Source organism: Mya arenaria, chromosome 9 (genome assembly GCF_026914265.1).
Source record: "Mya arenaria isolate MELC-2E11 chromosome 9, ASM2691426v1".
Taxonomy (NCBI): Eukaryota; Metazoa; Mollusca; class Bivalvia; order Myida; family Myidae; genus Mya; species Mya arenaria.
This window is the reverse complement of record NC_069130.1, coordinates 34,377,795-34,399,167: the sequence shown is the minus strand read 5'-3', so window position 1 is coordinate 34,399,167 and position 21,373 is coordinate 34,377,795. Positions and strand designations below refer to the sequence as shown.

General features: G+C 34.2%; 1 protein-coding gene across 5 annotated transcripts in view; it reads left to right on the top strand.

Moving 5' to 3' along the window:
- The window catches only part of LOC128203656 (activated Cdc42 kinase-like), a 62,518-nt gene that overhangs the window by 35,791 nt on the left and 5,354 nt on the right, over nucleotides 1-21,373 (top strand). The window contains exons 11-19 of one of the 5 annotated variants that reach the window (XR_008256002.1): nucleotides 1,958-2,106; nucleotides 6,042-6,206; nucleotides 7,498-7,636; nucleotides 10,055-10,175; nucleotides 11,219-11,443; nucleotides 11,755-11,781; nucleotides 12,387-13,644; nucleotides 18,825-18,889; nucleotides 21,177-21,228. Coding sequence is in view for 4 of the 5 variants with exons in the window: in XM_052905159.1 (XP_052761119.1) it covers nucleotides 1,958-2,106; nucleotides 6,042-6,206; nucleotides 7,498-7,636; nucleotides 10,055-10,175; nucleotides 11,219-11,443; nucleotides 11,755-11,781; nucleotides 12,387-13,828; nucleotides 21,177-21,228 (2,320 nt within the window). In the remaining variant the exon portion in view is untranslated. Of the gene's footprint in view, nucleotides 1-1,957; nucleotides 2,107-6,041; nucleotides 6,207-7,497; nucleotides 7,637-10,054; nucleotides 10,176-11,218; nucleotides 11,444-11,754; nucleotides 11,782-12,386; nucleotides 13,829-18,824; nucleotides 18,890-21,176; nucleotides 21,229-21,373 lie in introns of all 5 variants that reach the window. The other 4 variants (XM_052905161.1, XM_052905159.1, XM_052905162.1 and 1 more) reach the window with 4 other exon arrangements.

Genomic DNA, 21,373 nt, shown 5'->3' with positions numbered 1-21,373 from the left:
TAAGTGTGTTCAAACTGAACACATAAGGTGACATAGTACCTAATCGTGAAATGTTACGTTGTAATAATTATCCCCCACCACTCCTGTTTTGTGCGTAACATGATAAGCCGACATGTCAAAAAGATGTATATATATATTCAGGACTGTGACTCATGCTTGAAACCCTGGTTTATCTTTTCTGCAAGAGATTTTAAGATGGTTTCTGCACTTTCAAATTTGCTTCTCTGAGTCATATATTTATACATATACATATACTTTTCAGTGGATCATTAAATAAATACACTGGTTAATGTTTGTATAGTAATTGTAGTTTTATGCAATTCACTAAATGAGGTAAAGCATGGTTAATCTTTATGACAGAGTTGGATAGTTTGTGTTTTGATATAGACAGACAGTGGGCTGTTATTTATAGTAGATTCATAGTTAAGACCTGTTCTTTTGGTATTCATACTGTGAAAAATACAATCATAAATCTTAATATTCTGATGGTATGTGATTTGTTTAGTGGTTTCTGCACTTAATCTCACCATAAAATATTTGGGGTCGTTTCATAAAGAATTTTAGGTGTTCCTTGGTAGGAAATCACACCTTGGATTTTTCATGAAACTGCTCGACCATTATTTTAACTTTTTTACAATTCCGCTTCAACTACTATACAGTTCTAATTAAGTATGTTTTTTAGCAAAACAAGGTTGAGGTATTATGTCATAGGCTATTTGTGTCAGAATGCAAAAAATTTCCTGTGGTCATAATTAACTAAGAAACCGATCAAGGTATTCAAACGAAACTCCGTACAAATGTTGCCCTAGACAATATTCACTTGTACAGCAAGGCCCATAACTCTAGTTTCAATAATTGTTGAGTTATGCCCCTTGTTTGACTGAGAAAAAACAAAAACAGACGAGCTTTGTCATTGAGACCCTCCATGGGACTCTTGTTTATTAATTTATTTATTTTTATTAAACATAAAATGTAAGAATATGCAAATGAAAAGAAATATATATATATAAAAAATGGGTGAGTGGTTTTGCAATATCAAACATAAAATGTAAAATATACAAATATTTTTTATAAAAAAAAAATGGGTCAGGTTGTTTGCAATAATTTATTTATGTCTGGAGCATGCCAGCACTTTAGAAATGTGTTTGTCAATTAATTCACAGCCAAAATGATTGCAATATCAGCCAGGAATGCACCCTAATGGCCTTCATATCTGTCTGGTGCGCCCATTTCTGACATATCCATTGATTGGGAGTGTAGAGAAATTGTATAACTACTCAAAACTTGGCTCATAAAATTATGCATTTCTATTCACTAGATGTTTAGTCTACTACATGTATTCACATTTCCAAAAAAAAAATCCTCAGGTTATTTTGTGAATGTGTGCACCATATTTATGAAAATTGGAATGTTTGTATGTTGATATGGTACAAATAAGGCCAAAATAATTCAAATTGTTTGGTAATGGTCCCGTTTTATTAACAGGTAGGGTACGTAGGCCTTTCATTTTATATTTTTATTAGGCTTTATATAAGATATTGTTATCATTGGGGAATAGTGAAAGTTTTATTTTGTAAAAAGCTTTATAGGTTTTAAACTTCATATTAAAACACAATTTAATTATTTTTACTATCTGATTTTGAAAACAGTAGGGTCGGCACCTATGCCGTTGGTAGGGTGGGGTTACCCGAACCAAATGTTTTTTTTGTTTAGGCCTTAAGTGTTTTTTACTTCGGGATAGGTTTTTTTATTTGTATTACAGTCTTTTCTGAAATTTTCATTGCACAATTGCTCAAGAATTGGAGGGAATCCCTAATGTCTTTCTGTAATCCTTAAAAGAGAGCCCATTCCTTCATTTCACTGCCAGGGCTGTAAGAATGGAAGGAACCCAAATTAGCAGAAGAGCAGGTTAGTTTGCCCCCTGAAATATTATTGAGAGTCCATTTGTACATTTCAGGCCCTCACAGCCCCCTGTACCAGGACTTTGGAAGGGAGCCCTAATGAGCGGAAAAACGGGCTACTTTGACCCTTGCAATACTGTTCCATTTATTGAGCCCAAAAGCAGCCCGGATTCTTCAACACCAAAGAAATCTATTTCAAGAAAAGGTATAATGATTAAGGTCGTCTCTTTTTGGGGGCGGGGTCATATTGCCTAGATGTCATTCATTATCATTGTTGTAGTCACTTGGTACACATGTTAAACAGTTACAGTGGACATTGGTACCAAGTCTCATCACGTTGGGTAAATTATTTAAAGGCGCACAATATAGGTTTATGCAAAAATAGTTTTCTTCAATTTGTATGCACTTTATGTTTATCTGATTTGTCTTTAATAAAAAGATCAAGACAAATCAAGCATATGATTTAGGTACAAATAAAAAAATAAAAGCGATATTTTGGCGCTTTTTTAACAGGGAAATTTGTTGTGACGTAGCTATTAATTAAAAAAAAATCAACATTTATTGTGCACCTTTAAAGGACCAGTTTAACAAATCTGTAAGCAACCCTGCTGTGGTACCAGGCCATTATACAGGGAATGCATAGAAGGGGATAACCCCTGATCCAGGCCTTTAAGAGTTATGCTCCTTGGTGAATAGACACAAAAAGAAGAGCATTGGAACCCGCTTGTTGTGCTCTTATTTACTGTTTCTTCAATTCTTACATTGATGCATTATGGGTTTCTAATTTGCAAACTTTTTGCTTACCTTTGAGATTTAACACAAACAACAGGTGAGTTTCTTATAGGGAAACTTCTTGCTTACCTATGATATTTAACACAAACAACAGGTGAGTTTCTTATAGGCAAACTTATTGCTTACACATGGAGTTTATCACACACATTGAAAGTCAAGTTTTCATTGACGTGATATATAAAACCGCCCCCTGGAGTTCTTGCTTTCAGTAGAAAATGTGGGAGGGGAGCATTAAATTGAACATCTCTTTGTCAGGATTCTAGAAATACAAACACAAGGTTGTTTTCATAAGCTGTTTTAAGAGTCTTTTCAAGATGTGTTATTTCATATTAAAACACTTCAAACACTCTGCAAATACATGGTTAAATGCAAACTTGGTAAAATTCATGTAATTGATAGATTTTATGCTGTACATGCATGAAATAAAAAGTACATTCTGAACAAAGTGAAATTTCAGGAAAGTTTTATGGTAATTTTTTAAGTTAGTAAAATGGGTTTATAATGAAGCAAATAATAATGAATCTTTCTTTAGTAAGAGGTCTAGTTTAAACTCGATAATTTGATGGTTCAGTGCAAGACTGGCTCAACTTTAATAGAAATTGAAGGAGTTGCGTCCATTGTGCGCTAAACCCTCAAACTATTATAGTCATTCTACAAACATCAAAAGACCTATTCAGTTTTCTATCTTTGAAAAAAAGATTGTCGTAAAATCTTTGCATGTGGCCAATGAATTCCCTCTTAACACAAATCTGAAACCATACAACTAAAAAAAAAGCATTTTAAATCATTATTTCCTGCTATTGTGTTAACACCCTGAACTATCACATTGAACGGTGCTTGAAGAAGCAAGTACTTATTTCCTCATGTCTGAAGTTTAAATATTTCATGCATCTGATCTTTTCTTAGCTTTATGCATAAGTACGCTTTTGCGAGCACTACTTAACTAAGTGGGTTCGCTTTCTTCTTGAGTGTTTAGATAACATTGCGACTGGGTGTTACTATGTATAAATATTTATGCCCCCTTTTGAAAAAAGTGGGGTATATTGTTTTGCACATGTCGGTCGGTCGGTCTGTCTGTCTGTCGGTCGGTCGGTCGGTCGGTCGGTCGGAATACCAAATGGTTTCCGATCAATAACTTGAGAACGCTTTGACCGAGGGACCTCATACTTGGTATGTGTATTGGTCATCACCAGCAGATGAACCCTATTGATTTTGAGGTCAGTGGGTCAAAGGTCAAGGTCAGTGTGACCTTTACATGAAAGTCGGAATACCAAATGGTTTCCGATCAATAACTTGAGAACGCTTTGACCGAGGGACCTCATACTTGGTATGTGTATTGGTCATCACCAGCAGATGAACCCTATTGATTTTGAGGTCAGTGGGTCAAAGGTCAAGGTCAGTGTGACCTTTACATGAAAAACGGTTTCCGATCAATAACTTGAGAACGCTTTGACCCAGGAACCTCATACTTGGTAGGTGTATTGGTCATGACCAGCAGATGAACCCTATTGATTTTGAGGTCAGTGGGTCAAAGGTCAAGGTCAGTGTGACCTTAACATGAAAAAACGGTTTCCGATCAATAACTTGAGAACGCTTTGACCCAGGGACCTCATACTAGGTAGGCTTATTGGTCATGACCAGCAGATGAACCCTATTGATTTTGAGGTCAGTGGGTCAAAGGTCAAGGTCAGTGTGACCTTTACATGAAAAACGGTTTCCGATCAATAACTTGAGAACGCTTTGACCCAGGAACCTCATACTTGGTAGGTGTATTGGTCATGACCAGCAGATGAACCCTATTGATTTTGAGGTCAAAGGTCAAGGTCAGTGTGACCTTAACATGAAAAACGGTTTCCGATCAATAACTTGAGAACGCTTTGACCCAGGGACCTCATACTAGGTAGGCTTATTGGTCATGACCAGCAGATGAACCCTATTGATTTTGAGGTCAGTGGGTCAAAGGTCAAGGTCAGTGTGACTGTAAGCTGAAAAAAGGTTTTCTGATTGTCCATATTTTATTTTCTTATATAGTAGACAGTAGAAATTTATATGTCACTAAATGCATGAGTTGAAGTATCAGTTTTCAGTGAACATCTAGTTTAATTATGCCCCCCTTCGAAGCAGAGGGGTTATATAATTGCTTTGCACATGTCGGTCGGTCTGTTGGAAGACCAAAGCTTGTCCGAGTGATAACTCAACAATTCCCGGACCTATGGTCATCAAACTTGACATGAAGATTAGGTATGACCAGTAGATGACCTGCCTCATATGCATCCAATGACAAATCAGCTGTCATTTCAGTCCATGCATATTTCATTCAATTGTCCAAATATTTCTGGCAACTTGGCGCTCAGGGGGCATAATGTTTGACAAACATCTCTTGTTTATTATCGAGTCTAATTGAAAATTATAGAAATAACGAATACAATTGCTGTCACCAAATTTATCAATATTTTATTCAAACTTAAGGGAATCATTGAATGATATTAAAGGCATGTAATACACTGAATAATTGATAAGTATTTATGCTTTGTACTGCATTGTCAATAAACACCTTCATAGATTCATAATTTGCTGGGTTAAGGTAGGAAGGTACCAACACCTAAATTTTAATATCACTTGGTACCTTTTGGCCTCAGCTCCATGAATTATTATAAATACTTTGCCCAACCATATAGCAAGTATTCAACATGAATGATATTTATGAGTGTTTTTGTAAAATTATGATTGTGATGATGAATGTGATTAAAACTCGTTTTGTATATGATCTATAAAAAAACAGTTTCTGATTGGTCCAGCAAATGATCAGTGACACAAATAATATCTAATATTTCATGTGTTTTGTGGGTTTTTTCCCTGTACATATTCCTGATCTACAATAAACATCTAATTGGTACCCGTGTAATCAGTTACGACATGTAAGCGCAAACGTTGCTAGAATAAATCCATTGGTGTCATCTCTGACTTACTCTGTCATGTAAAATGTACAAAAGGGCGTAATTCAGGAAATGACATCATTTAATGTATTGTTACACTTTTTATTTTGTCCTATTTCTTGCTTATGTTTTTTGTTGCATGTTCATCATGAATTAGGATTTATTGTTATATCATAAAGCATTTGTTTACTAAAGAATTCTGAAATATGATCTGATATTTATTGGCAGAAAAACATATTGACCTCGGTTGGTAAGGCCTCAATATCAGATCATATTCAATGGCTCCTTATCAATATGAAATTGTATTTTACACTATATCATTGTTCATTTATTTTTGATAAATATAACAAAATCATGGCCCTAATCAGACTTATGACAGATTTATTATATGTTACGATACTTTATTTCTCAGATTCAAAGCGTTCAGGAAGCAAGAAGATTCGCCCGGACATGATCAGTCGTCCCCAGAATGACCTCCGACACACTGGACATATCGGTTACGATGGGGCCATATTTGGAGATGTTGGTTTCATAGGAGATAATTACGACAAACTGCCTCTTAAAACATCTTCTATAGGTTAGCTTCAACTAATTTTCTATGCATATTTTTTCTACCACTGTAGCATGGAAATTGAAAAGTGCAAAATGTATAATTATGTTGCAATTATCCAGGTTTTTAAATGATATTAATATCATTGGATTACAGTTTCCAGATATATTGCTAAAACTCCAAGTAATGATTCATCTTTGAGATTATTTGCCAGGAATTTGTGTGTTATCTCTAATAATTAAGGATAACAGGAGACAATGTTATCTGAGTTTCGATTATTTGTTGCTTGTTTTAGATGCTGGTTTATTAAAATACCGATTTGTCAGAAAGATTACAAGATTAATTATGTGGTAAAATTCATTTTGATAACAAGAATCATTTGCAATGTTGATTCTGTCAAGACAGGTGCAATTCAACATTTTACTTAATCAAGCGATGTAAACAATTAAAAATGCATCTGATGACACATTCAGAATTTGAGGATGACGTTGATGCACCAGAAAACTTTCAAAATACAGTTGTTATAAAGCACTTAAATGTAATTTATTTCCATACATGTGATTTGGTAAGCTTTGACCTTATCATTACGAGGGGTGAATGCGAAAAGGTTCTAAGTGACATTAAATAAAGAAGCAGATAGAACCTTTTCGCTTTCACCACTCGAATTTAGTTCTTATAGTTATAGAATAAAATGATACACTTGTAATTTCAACTTTCAATTTAGGGCAAATTTCACTAAGGTCGCTAGTCTAAACGATAGGGCTGGATTATCGGTTATATAATGGTAGTTCCTATCGGACAAATTTCAATATTGAGTCGATAGGAACAACCATTATCGATCATCAAATTGATAGAAATAAACATAATGATCAATAAATTGATAGGGACAAACTTAATCGATCATGAAATCAATAGAGACAAACATAAATGATCATTTAATCGATAGGGACAACAATAATCCATTATTGAAATGAAATATTACATTGAAATAGTTTTAAGTGTATTTACATAATAAATCTTGGTCTGAAAGTAACCTTTTTGTTTGAATTAATATTCTTATTTATAATTATATGTTTCAAATTTGACCAGCATATTTTTAATAACAAAGTTAACAAAGTGTTTAAGTAAAAGAATAAAGTTTGATGACAATTTAGAACTGATGACCTTAATCAATTCATGCCTTTGTTGGTCGCCCATGGCCGATAATTTGACTAATGTTGATTGTCATGCCATCACTACTGAAGGTCATGTCCATTTTATTAGCTTTGTACATCTTTCTTCCAAGCTTGGATGTGCATCAATGTCCAATCTTTTCCAGGCAAGCTTGACGACAGTCGGAACTCCATCAACCTCTCCCGCATGTCCGACAGCCCAGATAAGGACAACAAACATCTCAGTCTGTCTGATTCGTCACTGAACGGGGGACCGCACAGGACCAATGGATTTGGACGATCTTGGTATGTCTAGCACTAAATAAATCTGTTTGGTTGGAATGATCACTTTTAGTGTGTTGAGAATGTTGAATGTTATTAGGTATATTAGTTACATGTGGAACTTGTTTAACCTATTTGTTTGCTAGTAAGTGTTGAAAAATTTAAGATTTGAACTTAAACATTAAACATAATGAAACATTGATGTATCAGTTTGGTTCATACTGCTGTATTTGAAGTTTGGTTTAACCAGGCTACATTTGAAGTTTGGTTTAACCTGGCTACATTTGAAGTTTGGTTTAACCTGGCTACATTTGAAGTTTGGTTTAACATGGCTACATTTGAAGTTTGGTTTAACATGGCTACATTTGAAGTTTGGTTAAACCTGGCTACATTTGATAATTACTTTTATCTGGCAACATTTGAAGTTTGGTTTTAGCTGGCTACATTTGAAGTTTGGTTTTACCTTACTACATTGACAGTTGGGTTTTACCTGGCCTAATTTGAAGTTTGGTTTAACCTGGCTACTTTTGAAGTTTTGTTTTACCTGGCTACTTTTGAAGTTTGGTTTAATCTGGCTACATTTGAATATTAGTCTTACCAGGCTATTTTTGAAGATTAGTTTTACCTGGCTACATTTGAAGATTAGTTTTACCTGGCTTCATTAGTAGTTTAGTTTTATCTGGCTATATTTCATGTTTTGTTTTTATCCAGCTATGTTTCATTTAAACTTATCAGCATGTTTACTTTTCTTTTGCGCATACCCCCTGGACAGGAGTGACAAGTACGTAGAAATTGCACAACATAAATATTTTCTTGTATAACAACACTGCTTCTATCCAAAGATGTACTAACATTTCAGCCTTCTTGACTTCTTCGTTCTGGTTATCAGAGTGTTTTAGTGTCGTCTGCAAAGCACGGCAACACCATAGCGATTACTTTGTCCGACATCATCATCATCACACTTTGGTTTCGGATTGATTCCTTTTGAATGACTTGTTAAAGAGTCTTTAAACTTGGTATAGAGATAGGTCATGGTCAGTAGATGCCCCTTATAAAAAACATTGATAAGTAGGTCAAAGGTCAAGGTGACCATTGCACTCTCCACAGGTCACATATTCAATTCGGCGAGTTCTAAAGTTTGAAGATAAAATAATGAGGTATTGTTTGTGATGGCCTTTTTGTCATCAGTGTTATGCAAACTTTTACCTTGGTCATAACTTGAAAAACTGTTCTTGACATTCACATAATATTTGGAAATGTTACAAGTAGTTATAATACACATATAGCAAAGCCCATAACTTGCACGGTTATTATAAATGAGTTATTGCCCTTGATTTATTGAGAAAAAGAGATGAACTAGTAGGAATCAATGAAGTTAACATTAAAACTCTAAATATAATTGAGTTGAAATTGTTATAACTTAACAGAGGAAAATTAACAGATGTTTTTTGTTAAAGTACCGGTATGTTTTTATAATCTTTTTATAACCAGGCGTACTATGGAATTTCTTCTTTACTTGCTTTTTCTGTCTCTTTTTATAACTTCTGGGCATATTAACAGCCTTGCTTTTGCTTCATTTCTTGCACTTTTATTATCCGTACTGGATTCAGGGCAATAAAAGTTGAAACTAGACTATTGATGTAAATTTGTTACACTTCCAGTGAAATGTAAATTTGATAACAATAAAGTACAATTTTGTATGAACATTTTATGAAGTCATAAAATTTGTTTAAAATATGTTTTTGCAATGATTTCAATATTACAGCTGCATCTTTCAAAGTAAAACCTAGAAATAACAATGATATATGATTTTAAGGATTTTGCCTTCAATTTTGTATCAGCTTTGATTTGTCTTTAAAGATAAAATCTATCAATCTAAAAATACAAAATCTATGCACTAAAATTCATATTAAAAATTGTTGTATTTGACATTAAACATGCTTCATGACGAGAATATGTACTTTTGTAACCACAATGTCATGTGAGGTATGATAGAAGAAGTTATTTTAATGTTATCACATGAATTAAAAATACAAATACTGGTGACATTTTATCAACAAGCAGAATACAAAATAACGAGCATATGACAAAATATCAAGCAGAATACAGATTATTGAGCTGACGACAAAATATCGAGCAGAAGACAAAATATCGAGCAGACAACAAAATATCGTTAAATCACGAATTTCAGTTAAATCTGCCTAGAGTGCTTCAAATTCAATTATCAGATTAACTTGCTAAGTCAAAAACCTTTGCCTAAACTGACCAATAAATCGCTTACTTTCAAAAAATATATCATAACTACTGTGTAATATTAATGCAATGATAAAATGGCATTTGTTATTTTTTATGTTAAATTTTGCAAACTTCCCTAATATACCTTAAACATCTAGTACCGATTGAAGAATTGACAGAATTATCAGATTAACATTTTAATAACAGGATCAGTGTCGAGTCATTGCAATCTACAACGGGACGGACAGACGAACGCGATGATAGAGATGGCTACCTGGACATAGATGATGACTCTCTTCTGGCGGATTTCAAAATGCCTGACCTCGGGGTGAGATATTGAAACTTACTTATAGTTCCTAAGTTTTAGTTAATATGTGCTTGAGAAACCATTTATTCGGCAAAAACCTTGGGACATGGCTACAAACCATCTCAAGGGTGAGTTTGACCTCAAGTGGCATTAGTGCAAATCCTCATTTCATTGTAATTTTTTCCTAGTGGAGTTAAGATGATGAAATTAGACAGAAATAAAGATGATTCATTGAAATTTAATTTATGAATTTTTTTAATGAGTCTTCATTTAGACTTGCTGAGACTGCGTCATTAGGCCCCAGACACAGTCTGGCTAACAACTTATTTGTTTAGTGAAGCTAAATTAACTTTCTCAGTGTTGGCTCGAATGTCTCCCCACTAGCCAGCGCACATGCAAAAACTTTTTGATAACTCATGATTAAATGGAAGTGTGGCAGGATTTCTGGTCGGATACTTTTTAATTGTTGAATCAGAATCCGTCTGGCAATTCCATTCACTTGGAAAGACAAGATCGTAAACACAAAAATTGATAAATGCTTCATTTTTTGGACGTTGAATCATTAATGTTTGGAATATTGCTTGCTAAAGTTATCAAGTTAAAAAAGCAAACAGCCTTCTACCCGTATCATTTGCAAACCAGACAAACATGCGAGTAATTTGGCTCCCAGCATGAATGAACTAGAATGAACCAATCATTTTATAGCTATAAATACCAGTCATGCATCTCTTTTTTGCTGGATAATTATGCATTCTTTAACTCTTCATTTTCTAACTTGACGCAGACTCACAAAAGCAAATTCTTAAATGTCATAAATGATCTATAGATCAGGTTTGTTTTACTGAAAATGTGTAAATAATAGTTTAACATTGTATTTGCAACATAGATTGCCAGTTTAAGCTTTATTATATTTCCAATAAAAAATGTACAAGCAAATCTTGAGACTCAATCTTTGGACTAAAATTGTTCGTGGTTAGCGAATATGGACCCAGCCTTATTGTCATCAGAAAATTACAAGGCTCACTTTGAAATTTATTAAAGATTTTTTTTCTTTTCTGTACCAGTCATCCCTAGACTTTGGTGGCTCATTCATGGACGAAGTTCTTAAGGCCTTGAGTGAGAAAGAGTCCCAGCTAGAATCAACCAATGAAAAGTCTTCAACTGGCTCTCGTGGCTCCCAGGAGGATGTATTTAGCTCTGGAGTACCAGCAAGGAACCGGTCCCTGTCACCTCCCCTCACTGAGCCCCGGGGTCAACCCCCACCCCTCCCTGCTGGGCCACCTAGAGCTGTAAGTGTGGAAAAAGTTTTATTTTGTGATTTAATAATTTTGCCAGTTTCATACCTCTGATAGAAATATGGGAAGAAAGAGGGTTGTTATTTGAGTTTTCGAACAAAACTTGATTTTTACAATGATCATGTGAACTGTCGAAACAATTTTAAATAGTTAAATAGGTTGATCACTAATGTTCCTGTTCATAATTACTTCAAATTTCACACTTTAATCAAGTTTTAAAAATTGTGTTCATGTTTAAACATTTTGTAATGATTTATGTCAAGGCAATTTGATATGCATATTCTGTACATTTATGCTGCATTAAGGCTCCAAGAAGGTTTGCAAGTCAGAAGGTTAGTTTGTGGAAACCACAGCTTGCGTTGTATCACTGTTGTCATGGAAACTGTTGCCATAGTAACAGATATATATTCACTGGTTGCACACAGGCTGTGTCCAAATGAGAAATATTTAGTACCTTTTAGTGGCTGAGGAAAGGACTAACCCATTTTAGTAGGCAGATGAGGTGTTATTAGAAATCGAAATTACTGTAGTTGTTTGAATCAATTATAAAAAAAAGACTTTGTTTCACAACATGCACTTTAAAATTGACACAGCAAGAATTAACAATAAGTGGATGCCGGTGATCACATTAATTCATTGGATTGTATTTTGCATGGGATACAGGTGTAATTAAGATTTGAAACAATTAATATGACTTATGACTTTTTATATGAATTTAATAAAAAATAAAGAAATTATACTACACAAAGATCAGCGCTTGCTTGAATCTGAAAAACTTTTATTTCTCAAAATTTTCAGATTTTCTTTTAATTTAATCTTGAAGTAAGCTGTACAGTAAAATACATGTTAAAAGTTTGTTTGAATAGGTGTTTATATTTTATCTTGATTTAATGAAGTAAACTGAGGTGTATTTTCAAAATTACTGGTATTATTTCAGGAGGCACCAAAACCAGCTGTAAAACCAGACGGGCACCGACTTCAGGCAAAGGTTAAACCTATGTCTACATCAGACGAGCGCATGATGGAAGACGCAATCAACATTGCTAACGAGTTTGCCTCTCATTCTGGCCGATCGCAGATGATGCGACAGGAATCGCAAAACTCTGAGCATTCTGACGCTGGCTCGGAATCGCCGAGGCTGATTCACAGAATTAAAGCCTCAATTAAGAAAAGTCCAAAGCAGGAAAGACAAAGAACATTTTCAGAAAGTTTAAACCAAGAGGCTGAAGAAGTTCCCGCTGAGGCACAAGAAGCGTATAATGCGTTAGTCGTTCATGGATCGATAAAGGAGGGATCACGTGGATATCAGCATAAGTCGATTGCTGACAATAAACGAGAATCATTTGATAGTAATGGCAGTAGTGGGCAGAATTTTGCTTTTGCAGACTCTAGTAGTTCTAGTGTATCGAGAACCCCAGATCGGGCCTCGCCAATTAAGTCAATATCCAATCGAAGTTCGGCCTCACCCCCGGTGGTACCTCGTGTTCCTAGCCGAGTTGCAGCTCCTGAGCGGCCCTCCCCTGTCCCAAGGCCGGAAATATCAGCACCTAGTTTGCCTAAGAGGGGCGAACCGCCAATGCCCAAACCTAGGCCGGAGCTGGTACACAGAGTTGAACCTACTGTTCGTTCAACACCCCCTCCTGTTCCTGCCAAAGATTTTGATAGAACTGATTATAGTGCTAAAAACACACCCTCTTCACATGAAACAACAAGTGCTAGAAACAATGCGTTTGAAATATCTGCGCCACTCGCTATTAGTGAACCTGAGTGGAAACGGTCAGAGGAGAGTTTAAAAAGTGACCGGAATTCACAAACCTTTAGTGATAGTGGTAAAATGGATAGTTTGAATACGAGTATGGATTCAGGGCAGAAATCAAACAGTCAATCAGACGTGTCGCAATCATCAGCATCAAAATTTACATTTTTCGATGAAGAAATGGCAGACCCGTCGCCAAGGGAGATTATGAGTAAACTAGCACGTGAAAGTCGCCTTCGTCGCTCTTTGGATCATCAAAGAGGACCATCTGGCGATGGTGAAACAACACCCAACAGAAATCTACGTGAACCACAGGGTATACCAGGAAAGACTTTTGCAGCGGCGAGCAGTGGTGAAGTTGAGGAAGAAGTTGATACAAACCCGTTACGTATGCTGCGAGGCGGGGTTATTCCCGTGCGAGGGGGAAGGGCTGGATCAGGTATGAGTACAAATAAACCCACCCTTCGACACCCCAAGCTTCATTTTACAACCACGCAGGCATCGTCGTCGCTTCAACATTCAGTTAGCATGGACTCAAGCAGGGAAATAGGGGAAACTGTTGGTCAACACGCGTATCCTGATACCGATGAGGCTGAATCCAGTGCCCCGGCTGTTCCCCCCAGGTCTTTTAGCATTTGTGATAATAGCATATCCAATAACTATAATAACCCCCTTCCACTTCCTCAGCGTAACCCGCGGAGGACTGTCAGTTTGAACTGCAAGCCACGGGAAAGGAAATACCCGCTTCTGCTTGTAGATTCACCTACTAACCAGGCTAATGCTTCCACTGGTGTCAATGTGTACAATAATGCCGCAAAGCCTGTGCTGCGAAGTGTCACTGATAGTCAAATTGAAACTGCAGATTCTAATAATAAATCTCACGAATTATATGGGAAATTTGATAATGAAGATTCAAGGTTTACGGATATGGTAATTAAAGAATTAGTTTCGAAAAGTGAGAAATATAAAAAACCATATCCTATTCCAATGAGTGAAAATCCTGATGTGACGTTAAACTCGCCTAGTCATGAAAATATTTCTAGCTCAAGATCACAGTTGCCGGATATTGTGAATAATTTGGTTGTAAGTAAGGAGAAATACAGAAAACCATTTCCTTTACCAGACTTTAACAAGCCAAAATTAAGTTCTAGTTATAGTTACAAATTACGAACACCCCCACCCACTCCGGTGGAAGGAGTGCAGACTGAAAATCTTTTTTTATTATCAGACTTTGACACAAGCTCTCTTGCAAACCTACCTCTCGCTCCGGCTCCTCCTTCTTATCACGTTGCTATAGCAATGAATGACATTGATGCAGATTTTGACGACAATGTCTTCGAGCCTGCCACCCCTATTCTGCAAAGTACCAAACAAGTGAACTTGTCTAGTGAAGGAGGTTTGTCAGGCTCTTCCACTTTTCCAAGGGGGTTTAGGATGTTCGGTATTAAAAATGTTAAATGTAACTTGGAGCAGCTGGGATTTTATGATCGAATGGACCCATTTTGGGTTGAAAATGTTTTAAAAATATCTCAACGAAGTCGGTCAAAACCGGACGAAGAATCAGAACTGGAATCGCCACAAATGATGGCAATGTATAAGTGTACAGATGGTGTTAGTTACGAAGACTTGCTTGAATTTGCTCTAGATAGGTAATATTTTGTGGATTTTTTATATCTTTCACTGACTTCCGTTTTTTGCAGTATTTTTTCTTATATGTGTTACACCTTTTTTTTCACTGAAATACACACAAAAATCATGAGAATAATACAGTGAGTACACCTAAATATTTCTTGCTTACTTAAAGCTGCACTCTCACAGATAAACCGTTTTTACAACTTTTTTATTTTTTGTCTTGCAAAGAGCAAATTTTTGTGTAAATATCTGCATACCAATGATAGAAGATGGCTGACCAAAGATTAGATCGCAGATTTTCATTTTCTGTTCGTAAATTAATGTTTTATGCCTTTAACCGTTACTAACGGTATAAGAAAAATGCATAAAACATCAATTTTTGAACTTAAGTACAAATATCTGCGATCTAATTTTTTGTCACCAGTCTTATTTAATTGGTATCCATGGATTTTCGCAAAAATTGGCTCATTCCAAGACAAAAAATATAAAAGTTGTCAAAACGTTCAATCTGTGAGTGTGCAGCTTTAAAACAATATTATTATTTTTTAATAGGGCTTTTAAAATTGTTTTAAAAGGTTTTTAATAGGGGAAAGTTTCAAGAAGCATTTTAAAAAATTCTGAAATCTAGTAGTATGCATGTTAATATCTTGAAGCACTTCAACTATATTGTGGGTATTTCATTTTGTCGATCCTAAAAAAAACCTAATATTATGTTCTTTCCTAACTTCCTTCTGTATGTGTAATTTGTCCTAACTTCTTTTGTTTTAACGTTCCTTGTATTTTCTGCCGTGAAATTGTCACCTAAATTCACAGTTGTCGTTGTGGTGTACTGCTTTCTTCTAACTTTTCTTTTACTCATTTTAGTTGAGTTTAACATTGACAGAGCCTTTGTATATGAATAGCACCAACTCTACAGTCACCCAACAAGATAAACTCATAACATTCATTCATCTATTTTATCACATGTTTCAAGTCTTTTTCATTTCTTAAGTAAGAATATCATTAAAAAAATTAGTTTGTCTATAGTTTTTTCTTTAGAGAAAAAAAAGAGGACAACAGAATGCAGAACTTTAAACATTGGCATTTACTCAAAATCTCTCAAGATATTCTGATGAAACTTTGTACACATGTTACAGGCGCCATTACACACATGTATAGTAATACTAAATATAAGTTTTTCCATTAACATCCATTATTCGACTAGATAAGATTTTTTTTCCGATTTTGTCCCTTGTACAACTCAATAACACCCAGACAAGCTTTAGTGTAGACTTAGTAGCTCTCCTGTAGTTACATTTGCAAAACATTGCTTGTAAGCCATCTGCTTGTAAACCATCGTTTCCAACTTCTGATATTGCATCAATATCCCATGTATTCAACGCGTATTGCTTTGTTTCATCGTCATCTTCATGATCATTCATACATCAATTGTTTCACATTAGAAAAAAATGTTGATTATAAAATCATCAAGAAATCGCAAATTTCGATGCAAGTATACTTATCTGTTGTATTTTATTTTGTTAGAGAGGTTTCTTAAGCATTTCATTTAGACTATTTTTCTCATTATACGTGTAACATCAATCACTTCATTCTTGAAGGAAATTTGTTAATCTAATGTACATTAAACATGGCAATTCTTGTCGTAAGTCTGGTTTACTGTTAATTGATTTTAATGCCGCTTTCACCAAAAATATTTAAAATTAAAATTTTCATCTAATATCATTGATCTGCTAATCTAAATATTTTTAGCTTTATTTGTTCAATACAACAGGCAGTTATTGAAATATCTTGTTAAAAAACGATTTTTGATAGGAATGAAAAATATCAAGTTCAGCTTAATTACTTACATATTGACCAAATTTGAAGCTGGACCTGAAAGATGTATGGGATGTTAAATAACAATATAAGTTCTCTTCATTTGGACAATTTTCTGCAGTTTTGACCATTCAATTTGAGCATATAGGTCAAATTTGCCGTGAAATGTTAAAATGAAGAGCGCTTTGCTTATAAGCCCTGCCTGTGTTTTCATCGTGTCTCTGCATGCTTGTTACTTCGCATTTTTGGTGCATGAAAATCTTGCATGATCTAATTGAAGACATTTTCTAACACATTTCATTTGGACTAAAGATAAGAGCGTGGAATTAATGATTTTTAGACTTTACAAGTTATTTTTTGTTTCACTTTAATCTGTTCTCATTAATGTTTGATAACAATAAATGTTTGCATTTTTTGCATCTAGAGAAATATTGGCTTTGTCTAGTGCAATTATAACTCTCTGGTTATTGTAGCACATCAATAACTTTTATTTAGAGAAACTTAGAAAAGGAGTTTTTTGTCATTGTGATACTTCTGTGCACTTGTTGGGAAGTTCTTAATTTGTGTCTGTGAATTAAATTCATTTGTGTGATGGAAATGTCTTCATTGGAAAATGGCATGCACTTTTATCAATGTTTTTTGGGGTTTTGGTGTATTTACTCTTATTTATTTATTTATCAATTAAAATATTAGCTTTTTTAAAAAGGGCAAGTCTTCATAATTTACACTTTCTTGTACAAATATACTGTCTGTTGATAAGACATGAAATTCATGCTGAAAATAATGCTATAATTTGTGTGTTCCAGTTCATTTCAGGATAGTTTCGGAAAAGAACAATCGGAGATTCAAACTTCTTCAAGAAAACCATCTTCTTGGATCAATGTTGGCAGAAAAAAACATTGAATTGGGCCACAATTAAAGAAATATCTGTTTGGCGTTTCCAGAGGGACTAGCACAAATTTCTTACACCTGAATTTTTTTATCTTTCTAGTAGGGTGATTATTATTTTAAGGCCTTTTAAAGTGCATGTTTTTTTAACATGTGCTGTGGTTAAAAAACTTTATACTCCAGCTAACTTAAACGCCATTCTTGAATGAGGACAATAATGCTCATACATAGAGTCTAATGAAAAAAGACTACCTACTCTACCTGGTTTTGGACAAGATGTAACTTAACCGCACAATATATTTTTTTGTGGGGTGGGTGTGTCATAACATTAGGGAATTGAGGGGTTGGAAGTTACAAAAGAAGAACAAAGGTGGTAGAGGAACATGAAACATTTATTTTCTTAATTGTGGTCTTGCTCAGTGGCATCTTACAAGGGTCCAAGGAGATGGGTTTTCAAGTTGTTGAATCAAAAGGACAATTCTTGCACAAATAATACATGGATTACATGAGCGAGTTCAGGCCTGTGACATCTTAAACCAAGATCAAGTGATTTTGAGCTAGAAATTACTCATTTAGTGTGATTTTCTGATCCAAAGGAGATTAGAATAAATTCTGAAATTTACGTCAGTGACACTTTGCAAACACAGGATGTGTTCATTGTGAACATTTTCATTATCATCACCGTCATTTTCATCATTATCATCATCACCACCATCATTTTCATCGTTGTCACTGCAAAAAAGAAATTTTCTTTCACAATGCAACAGACGTCCTTATTTCAGAAATTGTTGTTTATACATATGTGAAATGCTAAATTGAAAGACTTGTCTAGTTGTAACAATATTTATGTTATTAACATGCATTTCAAGTGTTATTTTGTTTAAACAGCTTCAAAAACCAGTATGTTGCATTGTGTATTAACACTTAGTAAAACTACCTCTGTATCCTTTCATAATTCCCACAAGAAAAACAAATGTCAACCTTAAAACTATTTCAAAGATTCATATTACTTGAAGTAATAATATGCTACTCTTAGAATTTGTTAAGTTCTGATATTCTGCAAAATTTGTTGATGTTTAGTTAAAAGTCATATAAACCATTCCTCTGTCAAATGAGTAATTCATCAAAAGCCATAACTTCACACCCATATAAAAATTATAAATTGGATGTCAGATATTTGGACACAAGAGGTAGTTTTTCCATGTATATTTTTCTGCACAAAAAATATTATTTGGACAAAGGTAGGTAACTGTGTTGTACCCACTGTGTGTTTTTGCTTTCCAGAGTCACCTCCCTTGGCCCCTGAAGTAACTGAATTGTGAGGAAAATCAAGATTTTCAAATAAAACAGTTCAGTTTTAAAATAAGTACACGTTGCATGGAAAATATGATAGTTGATAGCTTGCAAAATTATAAATCATCTTCTCAGTTTGTTTGATGTCTATATAAGTAACAAACATCTTAAAAACTGTCCTGTCTCTCTCAAAGATTTCATTTATTATATGCGTGCAAGGCAATCGTTAACTCCTTTTACTCTTCAAAACACACCTGAATATGTAAATTAACAACGCCTGTGCCTGAAATTAATCTGACAATTATATTTCTCACATGAATCCCCCCATTTTGTTCTCAAGGACTTTGTCCTACGCCATTATTGTAATAAAAAATGGTGCATTTATATCTCGGGTGAAGCGGTCTTTGTCTAGCACTAGTTACTGTCTGATGTATTCTTGAATATCATGTTTGTGTTCATATAAAAACTATATAAAACTAAAGTTTCTTTCTACAGTAGACAGGATTACATGAATTAAATAATAAGTTGTTTTTCAACAAGCCCAAATTCTTGCACTATTACTTAGCTTCAGAATTGGTTTGATATTATTTTTTTTAATCTATTTAAATTCAATTTTTTCACAAGTTCAGCAAAAATGCAGTGCAGGGCCTCAATACAGAGGTCTTATGCTTATTTGGACATTTTTTAACAGCTTTCGGATAAATTATGGGGCCCACAGTGTAATTTTGTTTTGGATAATTAATATTTATGAGGTGAAGTGAATCAAATTATATAATATACCGGTACATAGATTATATTGTGTAATCCTGTTGCCTGTTAGCTAGTGCTATCTTCCATGTGTACCGATGTAGGATTGGGAAATATATAATGACATCATATACTATTGACATCAAATCTTGATAAAAGTTTGATTAATTTAGCTTAAAAAATTAATTGTATAAATATATCAGTACATGTAGGTTTCTAACATTTGAATTACATATTAGCAATGTTCAGGCACAAATTGCTAAAATGAAACCATTTTATTAAATGAATATGACTAACACAGAGAAATTAGAAAATGGTTGATAATATTTGAAAATGATATTCTTTATATCTCTTGGATCCTTCGGCATGAATTATTACTCTAGGACACTTTATTCAAGAGTTATCTCCCTTTGTTCATTTCTTTTATAATGTTTTTTTTTTTTGTTCTTGCACTTTACACAAAAACCACATGAAGGAATTGATTAAAATTTAGATAGAGTCTGATGTTGTTCACCTTGCAAGAACTATAACTCAAGGGCACTTCATTGCAGAATTATCTTCCATTGTTTATTTTTAAAATGCGAATGTTAAAACTATTTTCCTCCCTTCTTCAATATTTCTTTCTTCAACTAAGCTCCTGTTTAAGGGAAAACATCAGTTTTCGGAGACAGCACATAAAGAAAAAAAAACATTTCTAGTTATTCTTTGAATTTAAAACTAGAACCTTTAATTTAGAATAAATTTTATTTTGTTGACAGTACACATACAGATCCCGGCCATATTAGCCTTTCTTGGAATTCTTCATTTCATGAGGTTTTTGCTCTCATGAATTCGTGGTAAAATGTAGGTAATTATAGAAAAACCGGGGAGATTACGGGAAACCCAGACTGTTTCGTGGAGATAACAATTTTCGATAGATAACCATTTGAAAATGCATGTTTTAAACAGAAATAACATTTTCATATCTTTCAACGGCATGGGGATATGGTGTTTAACTTGAGCAAATGAAAAATGAATGTAAACACCGACTCTTGATAATGTTAAGAGGGATTTTTTGTGAAACCTAAACATTCACATGGAAAAATGAATAGAAATTGATGTAAAATATGTATAAAACTATTTAAGCTGTGTAGCTCTGTTTAATTCAATTGAATTCTGTCATTTGGTACTGAGGTAAATTTTCACAGTTTTAACAGCATGTCCTGCACAATTCTTTTTTCAAGAATGAGAATAATAAAAAGAATAAATCTATCTGAAAGGGATTCTGGTTGAGTGCTTAATTTGTAGCACATTATAAAGAATAAACTTATTTTAACTATTTTAATACATGAAGTACCGCATTTTGTCTTTAAATGCAATTAATGAAACTTATTATTTTACCTTGACTTTTTGACCTTTGCCAAATTTTCATTCATTTTCAATTTAATGGTAGTAAAGTTTATGTTGTGTCAGTCATATTTCATATTAGTTATCATTTTGTGTCTTCATAAGCATGATTTGTCACCATTAAGTTGAACATGCCCTTTTTTGACCTGATGGCCTTCAATTCATTTTGATGACCTTGAGTTAACCTTTTGTGACCTTGACCTATTTCAGGGAGAAGAATGGTGAGGAAATAGAACTGATGCAAAAACTCTTTGGCAGTGATGTAAGTATTGTTGTCCTTAAAGAAAATGTTATGAACACACTGAGTGTATAATTATATTATTACAAAAACTTTTAGCTTAAATATCTCAAAGAATAAGAGTAAGTATCTAACTTATTCATGTTGAATCTTTTTAACCTCAAAGTGG